This window comes from Pyrgilauda ruficollis, unplaced genomic scaffold (genome assembly GCF_017590135.1).
Source record: "Pyrgilauda ruficollis isolate IOZ18807 unplaced genomic scaffold, ASM1759013v1 scaffold10, whole genome shotgun sequence".
Classification (NCBI taxonomy): Eukaryota; Metazoa; Chordata; class Aves; order Passeriformes; family Passeridae; genus Pyrgilauda; species Pyrgilauda ruficollis.
Genome location: NW_024508101.1, coordinates 12351165 through 12363793, shown reverse-complemented (window position 1 = coordinate 12363793; position 12629 = coordinate 12351165). Strand labels below are relative to the sequence as shown.

At 39.3% G+C, this 12629-nt stretch overlaps 1 protein-coding gene across 1 annotated transcript in view; it reads right to left on the bottom strand.

Annotated features, from left to right (window-relative positions):
* ARHGEF3 (Rho guanine nucleotide exchange factor 3) overlaps positions 1 to 12629 on the bottom strand; it is a 106232-nt gene that overhangs the window by 87919 nt on the left and 5684 nt on the right. The window contains exon 2 of the mRNA XM_041464932.1: positions 6688 to 6783. Coding sequence (XP_041320866.1) covers positions 6688 to 6783 — 96 coding nt within the window. The remainder of the gene's footprint in view (positions 1 to 6687; positions 6784 to 12629) is intronic.

Below are 12629 nucleotides of genomic sequence, written 5' to 3'. Positions count from 1 at the left end.
ACGGTGCTGTAGAAATGTGTGCAAGTGGTTCCTGCAGCTTTAAAGACCGTGAGCCTGAGCAACGCTGATAAGAAGCTGCACCTCGGCCAGACCATGCTGGGGTGCACTCAAAGAAAAGGTATTTTTTTTTGGAGGCCTGTGACCAAAATAGGATGATTTGAGGAATGGAATGTTCCCCAAATGACCACCAGAGACCCTCTAAAGATGCCTACTCTTAAGTTCCAAGAAGTGATTTGAATATGCAAAAGAATTTGTGTGAATGTTTAGCATGTACGTATGAGTCTTGGGAAATGCAATGAATATGTATTAGCTACACAGATTTAAACTAGTGTGTTAGGCAGAAATATCCCCCTTGCCTAAAATAAAAGTGATGCCTCTTCCTAATACTGAAATTACAGTGCTAGAGAGTTTTATTTCTGACTTTTTCTGACACTGTCATTGTCATCAGTTAGAGGTTAAGCCATGAGAACTATGAAGGAGGGAAGGCAGTATTTTCCTTTACTTGGCTTGTTAACATGTTTCATATTTTTCAACAAGAAATTTTGACTATTTCTACATTTTTTGTGGGTTTTTTTCAGAAGATTATAGAGAAGGAAAAGAAAATACATCAAGATGCTGCATATCTGAATGAGAAAATGAGGCACTATAGCATGAATAAGAACTAAGATGCAGAAGATTATAGAGAAGGAAAAGAAAATATATCAAGATGCTGCATATCTGAATGAGAAAATGAGGCGCTATAGCATGAATAAGAACTAAGACAGATAACAAATTTCATCCTTGTTCTAAACTACGCAAACTCATTTACTTTATATTTGCAAGACAGCAATGAAGGAGATGTTTTCATCCTCTATAATCATAATTTCAACTTACAAATGACCAAAACCTGAGTTAGGGATCCTTCCAGAGTGTATTAGTTACTAACATTGGTGATCCAAGCCTAATCACGTGTGTTATTTATCACCCTGATAGCATGCACTCTCTACTTCATGGAGGGGGGTGGGGAGGGGAAAATGAAAGTAAGTTTAAAAATTTTCACATACCAAAATGTGAAAGCCTGGTTCCCTATTTAAAGCTATATAGATCCAGCTTCTCAGTACCAGTGATTCCTGTTCCAGCCAAGTGAGTTACTCACACAGTTCAAAGTGACATTTTCTATTAAACTTCTCTTTTAGATTTCACCAGGATAGCTCATAAGGAAGAACAGAACAAGATACTTTTAAAAAGCAGATGGACTGGAAGATTTTTACATTCCTTTCCTACATCAAAGTAAGTAAAAGTTACAGTTTTAAAACATTCTACCGCTCTTTAATAAAAAAATATATTTCACTCCCTCAATACACTCCCTGTGAACACTCAATTTATTTGTCAGAGTACAAAAGCTTGTCATCAGCCCATGCACTAACACACATTCATAAACAAAATACCATTGAGGGCAGCCTAAAGATGTCATTACCTTTTACTTGGATAAAAATTTCTTGACATTCAACTGGAACCAATCAGGTATTTCAGAAATGTTTGTTGTAACTCGTTCCCTCAACTAACAGCTATAATAAAGAGACATGTAACACTAAAAAAGCTGGTAGGACCCAATACAGTCATAACCAAGTATTCAGCAAATGTTTTAAGAGACACTATCAACAAAAATTATTTGCAGTATGACCTAGAGACAATGTAATCACATGAAAAAGATGCAGATTACAGCTTTATCCAGGAATCTAGTGAGTGATGATCTCTCACAAAAAAAAAAAAAAAAAAAAAAAAAAAAAAAAAAAAAACCCCCTGCAAAAAAACCACCAAGCAGTAGCCTTAGCTTAGTAAGGTGTTTTTTAAACAAGCAACTAGTAACTCACCTCTGCTGCTATGTCCTTATGTGATCCCAGAAAAAAAGCCAAGGGTGGGATGGGAAGGGGGAAGGAGAACAACCAGAGAAGGAGTGGGCACAGCCCCTCATCCGAACCAAGGCTGCCACCTCGTGGGCTTGGGCCGGGAGCAGCCCCAGCGCTTTTCTTTCTCAAGGTAAAATCAAGAGGGTTTTGATCCCATCCAGGATGAGGAAATGCAATCCATACCTAGTTTTGCAAGACACGATGATTGAACATATGTTTAAACTTGTATTTGCCTCTGGGGCGTATTTTCTTCAGCTACAAAGCCCATTTCATGTATGCATGAGGCAAAGTCAGCAGTTGGTGAGTGCACTTACTTTAACCATTTCAGCACATTCTCATTTCTCACTGTTTGTGGGTGTGCTGCAGAGCCTCATGAGTCACCCTCTCCATGTCCTACGTCACTCCTGGATCTTCATCCACTTCCTTTAAGGGACTGATCTCAGGCTGCGAGTCCCAATGCAAGTGATTCCCTTGTAACAATTTTCAATTCTACTACTCCTTTTATGGGCAGAGAAGTACTTTAAATAAACTAGGAAAGTTAGGTAAGATAGAAGTGATTTTATATACATATACAGTAATTATTTATCTGCTTTATTAAAAGTGGTTGGTGATGACTGTTGTGTTCTGCTAACTATGCTGAATATTTTTTGGCTTTCCAAGAAAAGCATTTTCTCTCTTTGTAATAAGACATACTAGAAAGCAACTAATTCAAGGCCTCTTGCAGATAAGATTAATTTTATCCAGCTATCTGAAATGTTAATCTGTAATTTATGGGGCTTCCTTTTTGCACACACTGTAACCTTGTATTCCCTGAACATGCGTGTGCCTTTTGTAATCAAGCATCTGCAGTTAAATTGCACTCAACTAGAGCCAGTTTAATTCAGTTCTTCAGCATGACTCATTTCTACTGATTAAACAAGGATATAGGAGAAACAGGAAAAGTTGTGAAACTTGTTTCTCTTCTTACTGTAATTCCAGACACATAATTCTTCCTTCATCAACTGGCAGCTGGCAAAAGCTGCAACAGAGCCATGATGATTTATTGTCACGAAACCTGACTTGCACAGGCTACAAGTCAGCTTGTGCACTTGTCTGAGGTACAGAATGCAGCAATTCGCCTGCTCCCTTCTGATCCTCACTGAGGAAGAAGGGCTGTGTGATTAAAACCACAGCCATTAAGGTAAAATCTATGTGGTATCTACATTGTTCCTTATTAAGTGAAGATGTGGATTTTCAGCTCTCACATTGCTTTCCTTTCCCTCTTGCTTTCACCCAGTCATGAGATGTCAGTTCAAGTATTGTTTTCATCTCAGTTGACTCTTATTTCTTTTTTGTTATTGAACAGATGAACTCATTAAAAAGAAAAAAAAAAACCACCAAAAAACCGCCAACAAACAACAAAAAAAACCTCGCTTCAAATACATGTTGTACAATACTCTAGAATAATTACTTTTTCTATACTAAAGAGTTTCCAGACATCTGCACACTAAGATATGACAGTAAGCTGTTCTTTTTCAATGTATGCAATGATAGAGCTGGGTTTAAAGCTAGTTTTTGCATTATCTAAATTCAGTATCTAAGCACATCTTCTTTCTTGCTCTGTGGACTGGAGTTTCAAGAGCTTCCCTTCTCCACCAAGTCACCAGTCTCAGATTGGAAAAGAAAGCTGAAACAAAAACAGTCTGTTGCAGCATAAAACAAAACCAAAAAGATGTTACAAAGTTTCTGTCCTCAAACTCAGTTTAACCCAAGTCATTAGTAGAGTCAGAATGCACTGGAGTCCACATATAACAGTGCTTGTTTGGTTAGTTCTAAGATTTATAGATTTATTTAATCAAAACATGGATATTAAAACGCTGTTAGAGAAATAGCAGAACACTGCATACTTCATAAGGAACATGGCAGAGTATTTGGAGACAGAAATAGAAAGCCAAGGCACCAAAACTGTCCTGAGACATCCAGAATCCAAATTTCCATTATTAGTTTTAAAAGGATTAAATACTTCCTGACTTAATCCTAAGTAACATGATGGAGTGACTAGCAAGATTTCATCCAGCCTAGAAGAAGCATGTTATAAAATCCACACACAATAACAACACCTGGAAAATTTCCAATTCTCCTGCACATTTGTTCTGAAAAAACAATATGCCAGGCAGCTACTTTCACAGAAAGCCAGGATGAATTGACACAGTTCCCACTTGCTCCCTAATCTTTAGTTCCTTTCTTACAATTTTCAACATTAAGACACTGAGAATCTGCCAAATCAGGAGCTTCTACAATTTCAAGGCTCTCAAGCCTTGATTGTTCAACACTCTTGCACACCAGCTCAGACAGCTGATATTGTTGATGTTATGACCATCCACCAAGTTCCTTCACCCTCCTGCTTATCAAGAGCAGCTTAATTCGGTTTGCACATGAACTGTGCCACAATACCCTGCAGTTATCAGACATTCACAGCAGTCACACTTATGCTACTACCAGCATTCTTCTGCTGCTGTAATCTTGTTTATGTATGTTGGGAGGGAAAAAAGCAACAGAACCAAGTGAAGCATTGCAAGTTTGAGAATTCAATTCTTTTTTCACCTGGTAGATGCACCAAACTATGCAGATGCAAAACACTGATAAACTAGAATGGCAGACTTGGTAAATGGCTGTACAAGGTAACTGGGGTTCAGTCAATTATTTACTCTCCCCTCTGTTTCTAGGGGGCCTTACACAACATGAAAGCCTTTTACAAGCATCCTAAATTATGTTTAAATGCTAGATAAGGTCTTGGTCAGGGCTTTTCTCTGTGGATGCTTTTGACTTAATTGAATGTATTACCCTGTCACTGCATATGTTTAACAACAGACATTTCTAATCTTCCTATGACTAACACCAGTCCTTACCAATACTCACATTTTCATGAAAATAAACCCAGAGCCATCAGAATGTAAAGAAGTTCCAAGAATCAGACAATGAATAAACAGCAATAAAAGAACAATGCAGTAAGGCAGTGCACCATTGCACTTTATTAGGCTGAGAAAAATAATGTTCATTCAACTGCAGTATTCACAGAAGCCCAGAATGAAAAATAGTATTTTAGAAACCTAACCAGCATGCACCACACTGCTATTGATAAAGTCCTCCCTGGGCCTCCTTATCTCCAGGTTAAAATAATCTCAATTCCCTCAACTGCTCCTCAGCAGACTTGTGCTCCAGCCCCTTCCCCAGCTCCCTTGCCCTTCTCTGGACACACTCCAGCACCCCAATGTCTTTGTGCAGGGAGGGGCCCAAAACTGAACCCAGGATCTGAGCTGTGGCCTCAACAGTGCCCAGTACAGGGGGACAATCCCTGCCCTGGTCCTGCTGGCCACACTATTGCTGACACAGCCAGGATGCCACTGGCCTTCTTGGCCACCTGGGCTCACGTCCAGCTGCTGTCAAGCAGCATCCCCAGATCTTTTCCTGCCAGGCAGCTTTCCAGCCACTCTGCCCCAGCCTGAGATGGACGGGGTTGCTGTGACCCAAAGGCAGGACCCACCTTTACCTTGTTGAACCTCACACCACTGGCCTTGGCCCATGGATCCAGCCTGTCCAGATCCCTCTGCAGAGCCCTGCTACCCCCTGGCAGATCAACACTCCCACCCAACTTGGGGTGCAACCCGCACATTTACTGAGGGTGCCCTCCATCCCCTCATGCAGATCATTGATAAAGATATTAACCAGAACTGTCCCCAGATCAATACCACAAGCAGAATATAAAAACCAGCAAAAGACATCAAATGAATAAAGTGTGTCAATTTCCCATCCCTCAGTAGATTTCTGAGTCAGGAGGAAAGCCCACAGTTCTTCCTCATCCTGCCCTTTCATCCAAAGATTTTGTTGAGAATATTCCAGAAGAAATGTTTAAAAGAAACTACTTTCAGGTATTATGATGCTGTTAGTTTAATATTACATTAAAACCAAAGCAAAAAATCAAATATTATTTGATTTCCTGACAGCATACAACAGGAAACAGAACATTCATTTGCTAATATTTCTTTAATTTTTTAACTTTTCAAGAGTATTTCTCAGACAACGAAAACAACATAAGGTAGATTTTTGTCCATATGAGTGTCATACTTCCTGTCATGAATTTATCAGTTGTTTCCCACATGGTAAATAAATAATGTAAAAAACCCCTAGCAATCAACAGCAAGTAAAAACTAGCAGGCTCTCAAGAAAAGGCTCATTAACGCAGGTGGAATAGTCTCAAAGCCTTTTCAAGACCCTGTTCCCTTCACAAAAACAAACCAGGTGCTAGAAATTGCATGGTTTGTGGCAATTTTCACCAAAAAAATTGTTAAAGCATTTGTCCACATCTACCCTTTAACATTGCAATTGCTTTTTTCCTCCAGCACAGAGTAAATTTTTTTCTATACACAAAGTAGAAACTACTGACTTTGTAATGTCTCCAGGGCAGGAATCTCAGAAGCCTCAGAGCACTGAAGGTCCTGGTACCAGCATGGCCCAGCATCCCAGCAGCACTGGGAGATTAAAACATTTGCCATATGTGAAAGATTCCCTGAGCACAACTGCTGCACTGCTGAAATGAACAGGAGTTTTTCCACAGCCCATCCCCCATGACACCCTGTACCATGTCATCTGCTAAAACCTCAAAAGCAAAATAAAAAATTTCCCTTTTTCCTTCTCTGTTGTTAAATAACGCAGACTTAATGCATCAGTTAAAACAAATCATTATTTTAGTTAATTTTCAAACTACATCTCCCAATACTGCTGCCTACTAACCTCTTAGAAAATGGGAAGGAATGCTTACCAAATTTTTTCTTGTTCCATTCCTCCTCTGGCACACTGGTTTATTACAGCAGGGCTACTCATGGTAAGGGCTGAGCTTTCAGAATTCATTTTTTTTCTACAAAAGAACAACATCAAAAAACAAGATAAAATGCTATTTAAGTAAAGACTGTGGTTACTAATTAAGTAGAAAATGGAAACATTAAAACAAGAACTTTTAAAAACCAAATACAGTATGTTTTACTCATTTAAGTAAATGTTCCTACATCAATGTGATTAATTGGATGAATACACTGAGAAGGATTTGGCAGTTTTATGGACTTGCTAGTTATGCCAAATCCAACACTGATTGTCTTCTGTTTGCTTTTCTGAACACATGCCAAGAGAGTTGATGTCAGCAAGCCTGTAACCAGGGCTGTGCATCATGGCAGCTCTGTTAATTCAGAGCAGCAGCCACAGCCAGCACTGCTGTGATCCACACACACAACACGGGGGAGAAAACTTCCATTTCTAACATGTAAAGATTTACAGAAGCTTTTCAGTATATTTAGTAACTTAAGATCATACTTTGCAGAAAATAACCATTCATTGCTGAAGTCCCTTTCTAAAACAGCACAGACATTCCAGCTGCAATAGCAATTCCCAAGTTACACCACCTACAAAAGGTCTATATGGTCAAATAAGTTCCCAGTAAATTACTTGCACGGCAAGAACAAATGAAGACTCTACATAATGCAAGTTAATTCCACCATGAAACAGTAATCATTTTTTAGTAACAGGATCCACAATGTTAACCTGAAACTTCTGAGTCCTATAGCTTCCCTACCCACTCCCACTTTCTTTTAAGGGGGGAGGATATTTTTAGCTATTAGTCATCTTATTGAACTTGATTTGACACCTAGTTTGTATTATGATCAGCACAAGACCTAACTGATTAACAGAAATCAGGCTCAAGCGTATATGAATTAAAATCTACTAGCATATAACCAGAAAATAAGCTGTGCTTGTCAAGATAATAATGCCTTACTTTTTTCAAGTAGGTACAAAGAACCATTAAAAAGCTGGTTTAACCTGTGTGAAACCTGGGTCAAAATCTGACTTGACACATTTCAGGGACAGCATGAAAAGCTGAGTACAGAGCACACGTCCCATTGCTGGCAGGTAGATAAGGTCAACCTGCACAAACTAAATGCTCTGAAGAGAATGCCCATCTTGGTTTCAAAAGTCTGCCCGGGCAGGAGTGAATAAACAGCCCTGTCAAAGCCCCTCTGTGAGGGCAGGAACAGAGACTCAGTCATCTAACCTCTTTTTGGATCAGTACTTGACCTCAAATTTACTCCTGATTCTCAAGTGGATCATCAGAAGAAATTAAAAGTAAGAGAAAACAAACAAAAATGCCACAAATAAAAAAAAAAAATCACCAACACAAAAACCCCACCAAACAAATCCACACAAAAAACCTTTTATTTCTAAAAGTGCCTCAGCAGCAACACGTGTTGAAAACGAAATTATTACCTGCCTCTCTAGTCCATAGTAGCACAGGAAGAAAAGACTTTTCCTTAAATACATGTTAAAGCAATATTGCAAGAGTCCATACTTAACATCTTCTGCAGAGTTCCCCTTTTTGAGGCAGCAATTTCCTAACCTGGGAAAAGCTCAGATTCTTCAATCATCACACAAGTTATGGCAACAAGAGTTTTACGTCTTCTTGCAGTCACCTGTACCAGTAAGATGAAAGGTCCAGGGCAAGGTTAAGAGGAGTCCATTAACTCTCAAAGTTTGAAGGTCAAAGATTCAGATTACAAAACCACAAGGTTGCCATTCCAGCAAAAAAGGTACAACTTGCGCTGTTTTCTAGTGAGCTGGTACTAGAGCAGAACCAGCTCAGCACTCTCCTCCCCGCTCTTGGAAATATCCAAGCCAATTCTCCAAACAGATCTCTGCACTGAGGCTTCCACACTCAAACTACAGCAAAAGCAGAGGTCAGAAGTGATAAAAGCTGCTGTTTAAAAGTTATTCTTTTCTATGAACAATTGGTGATAAAGGTTGACATAGATCTAACAGAAAATAAATGAAATATGGCATTAACCAAATTTATGTTTTGAGATGCTCTGCAAAAGGAAACCACCTAAAGTAATACAGAGAGGAATACATCTTGTCACACTCCCCAACTCCCCCACATTCCCAGCCTGATATCTGGGAACAACGGCAGCACACTGTGCACCTTGAGTGACTTCTGTCTGTATCTGCTGTCCACATCAGCTCCTTCCAAATGACACTCCTGGGTTCCTGTCTGTGGAGATGGAGGGCACTGCCGGGGTTTGGAGGACCCTCAGGACCCTCACCCTGCAGCTCTCCCCAGCCACACTCGGGAGCTGGGACAGCAGGGAGTCAGACAAGCTTCGGGGACACACGTTTGTCACACTGTTCCTCTCAACAGGTCTGCACAGATCCTTGTTCACTCTCTGCCAGGAGCAACAGGTAATTAAACAGCTGATCCCCACAACACTGACAAGTTTTATGGCCTTGTCAAAACACCAAAGGTTTTTTAGTTTCTAAATGGCAAACAGAAAATTGGTATCTGCTAAAACTTTACAAAGCCAGGGATACCAAGTATTACCACTACTTCTCTTACTTGAAAGTCATTTCAAAGATTCTCAGCCTGTAGATTCTCTCCTTACTCATGTGCACAGAGTTCCCTTAAGACCCTTTCTTGAGAATAAGGGTTTTTTTTTTTTTTAATTTAGAAAAAAAAAATTTAAATATGTACAAGGGGAATATATTTTTTCAAGCATTAAGAATATTTTATGGACATATTTCCAGTGAACACATACTGCTTCAGTAGGTCTAAAATAAAACTCTTTTTTTTTTTTTTTTTTATGAAAAGAAAATTGTAAGGCTCATACTCTAAAAAATATTGTTCATATTCAAAGTGAGCCACACAAAATGAAAGCTAAAAAGCTAAAACTAGCAAAGGAAAATTTTGCATATGTTTAAATGTATATATATATGCACACAATCAAAATACTGCCACTATCCTCAGAAATCAGCCTCCAGTAACAAAAACATCTTAGAAAATGAAATGCAACTCAAGAAGCAAAAGAGCAATGTTCAGAAAAAGACACAGAAAGAGGCACCTGTGAACAGTGTATCACCATCCAACTCCTGTTTGGACTTGAAGTTTACAGCACAGGCAAGGCTCATGATGAAACTTGAAGGAGGAAAATAAATATATCATCTTCCCTCTTAATAACTTGAAGCCAGATGCCAAGACAAGTCAATGAATATTAATTTAAGAGACTGCTCAAACACATTCTGTTCCTCAGCCTCTGCACAGTGAACCTTGCCTGCTCCAGATGAAGGACACGCTCTTGGATTAGGAGCTGTCCTGGAGATCGTGCTGTGCTGTCATAGCAGGAAGTGGGCAAAACACAACTGCAGAACAAACACACAGCAAAACAATGCCAGAGAGTTTATTTATAGCAACTAAGTTTATCACTACTTTCTCTGTCTTACTGAGGAGACTTGAAGAAACATCCTTGCTTGTTTTGATGGGACATCTGAAATTCAGGATACTTAGTCTTCTACGACCAAGTATAGGTTGCTTAACACTAGAGTCCCCAGAGGGAAACATGAACCCTAAAATTCTCTTATGTTATCTCTTCTGTGCTTCCATTAAAAGTATTAACTCTGTTTATCTGAAGTCTTATCAGCCCACCTGCCCTAGAGTAGATTCTTACATCACATAATGGCAGAGAAAAGCCTAGCAGTGGTAAGCCACTAGCTCAAATACTGACAAGTGTGTTATATTTATTTTATTCATTTGTATTTAATTTTGGGAGTTCTGCAACTGCCCTTAAGGGGACAAAAACAAAGCTGGGGGAAAGGCTCTAGTGTAGCACAGCACTGAAGCCCCTGAATACCTGCACAGAACAGCACTGGAGGATCTCTTGAACAGAAAAACATGAGAAGGTTCAAGAAAAGTGTTGAAGTCACAACACCCCACAGGCTCAAACCTGACATATATCTGTACAAATGGGGTAAGTATTAGCCAATCTCGTTAAAACTGATTGCCTATACAAAGCTCATTTTCTCCTCCACCTTTTTTTTCCCCTCCCCTTGTGTTACTAAGTGTAGATACACTTTGATCCTCAGGCTAAAAATATTTTTTGCCTTTCCCTCCACACCCTATTTGTATCTCTAGACAAGATATTCACAGTAGCCGTAGTTAAAAAATAACATATCATTCAACAGCTGTTCACTACAGTTAAAAAGAATTAATATCTTCTGATGAAACATGTTCCCACAGTTCCTCAGCCTCACTAAAATGCTTTGCATTGTTGAAATAGTATCTTGTTATACTTGATAGGAAAACCGTGAGGAAAAAAAATATTTTCTGAACTCTAAGAACCCACAATGCAGAAACTATTATTCTTTTTAATTAAAAAGAAGGCAGTAGCAGCACTATGTAATGGGCAAAAATGTGCATCTACCACAAGGAAAAAGATGTTACCCACCATCACTCTCTGAAGCAAATGTCTTTATGCTCACACAGCCTGGTTAGCAGTTAGCAGGTTTAGTGTAACCTCTCTGAAGAGGCCATTCCCATTTCCTCACTAACTGCCTGAAATCTGCTCTTTCTAGTCAATGACCATGTACATTACCCTCGCATTGCTTTCTGCAAAGCCACCTTTCCACACCCAAAGTCAGCAAACACAAGTATCTCCCATCTCGAAAGCACTCAGCTCCCAGCCGGCTGCCGCCTTAGGCAAACACTTGGCTAAAGGGCGCATTTAAACTTCAAACCAAACTTCACTATTTAATTGCATAACAACAAATTCTAAAAACAATATTTTCTTCAAATTGTTTTCCTAAGACTCTCAGATACGGTAGTTGCAAAACATTTTTATGCCACTACAGCAACACTCCAGTGAAACCAGGTGAAAACTCAAGAAGCTCTTGAATATTTCCAAGTAGCAGCCGGTGCTGAGAATTCCACTTTGTAGGACCACTTCAATCCAAGCCATCCATGCAGCATGCCATGACCTTGGTTCCACACACACCATGGTTATTTCAAGCTTTGACCTCAATGAACACATGTGGCATATTATTACTTACTCTCTTGGAGTCTTGAAAAATGCACCTGATACTTTAAAGAATGATGTTTTGGAGGACCCTTTCAAATGCCTATTTTTGAGAGTTCTTATTCCTGTTCTGAAGGCATCCTATTAAAAATATATGCCTTCTGTCCTCTTCAGAAGTGCAGTTAAATTTTACACAGGTACTTTACAGAAGCATATATACAAAGATATTTGGAGGCAGCAGTTCAGAGAACCACAGATGCTTTTGGTAAATCTGTCAGATCTGCTCAAGGTGACAGAGAAGCAGCTTTAAAGTAATGGAATGATCCTGCTTCACAGCAAGTTTGGCTCCTTCTCCCATAGACACACAGTTACCATACACAACAAGACAGTCCATCCAGCATATAGAAAAGACAATATTTAGTTTTGAGATGGCATAAATGTTGTACTTATTCTCAGCACAAAGTACATTAAAAGGTAAAAGACAACTATTAAATAAATAAATAGATGAAAGTTCATTCCAGGCTGAAACTAGAGCACTGACATGAAAGAGTGCTCCATGCTGGAGAAATACAGCCCAATATGGGACAACACTGTCACTAGAACCAGTCCTTTGGCCAACTGAGCCTTAGCTCTTTTCCCTAAAAAATACCAAAAGAAATGGAAGGCAACCAATTCCATTGTAATCCAACTAACATTACCATCAGTGAAAGCCACTGGAGAAGTTTCCCAGCATCAAAGAGAAGACAGGGTTACATCTCAGACAGCTTTCAGAACCATGGTAAGAAAGAACAAGAAATAATCAAGAATGCTGGTTTAGTCTGTCTTGCACACCAGCATATTCAATAATCTGTCCATCACTGCCATGAATAGAGGAGCAAGG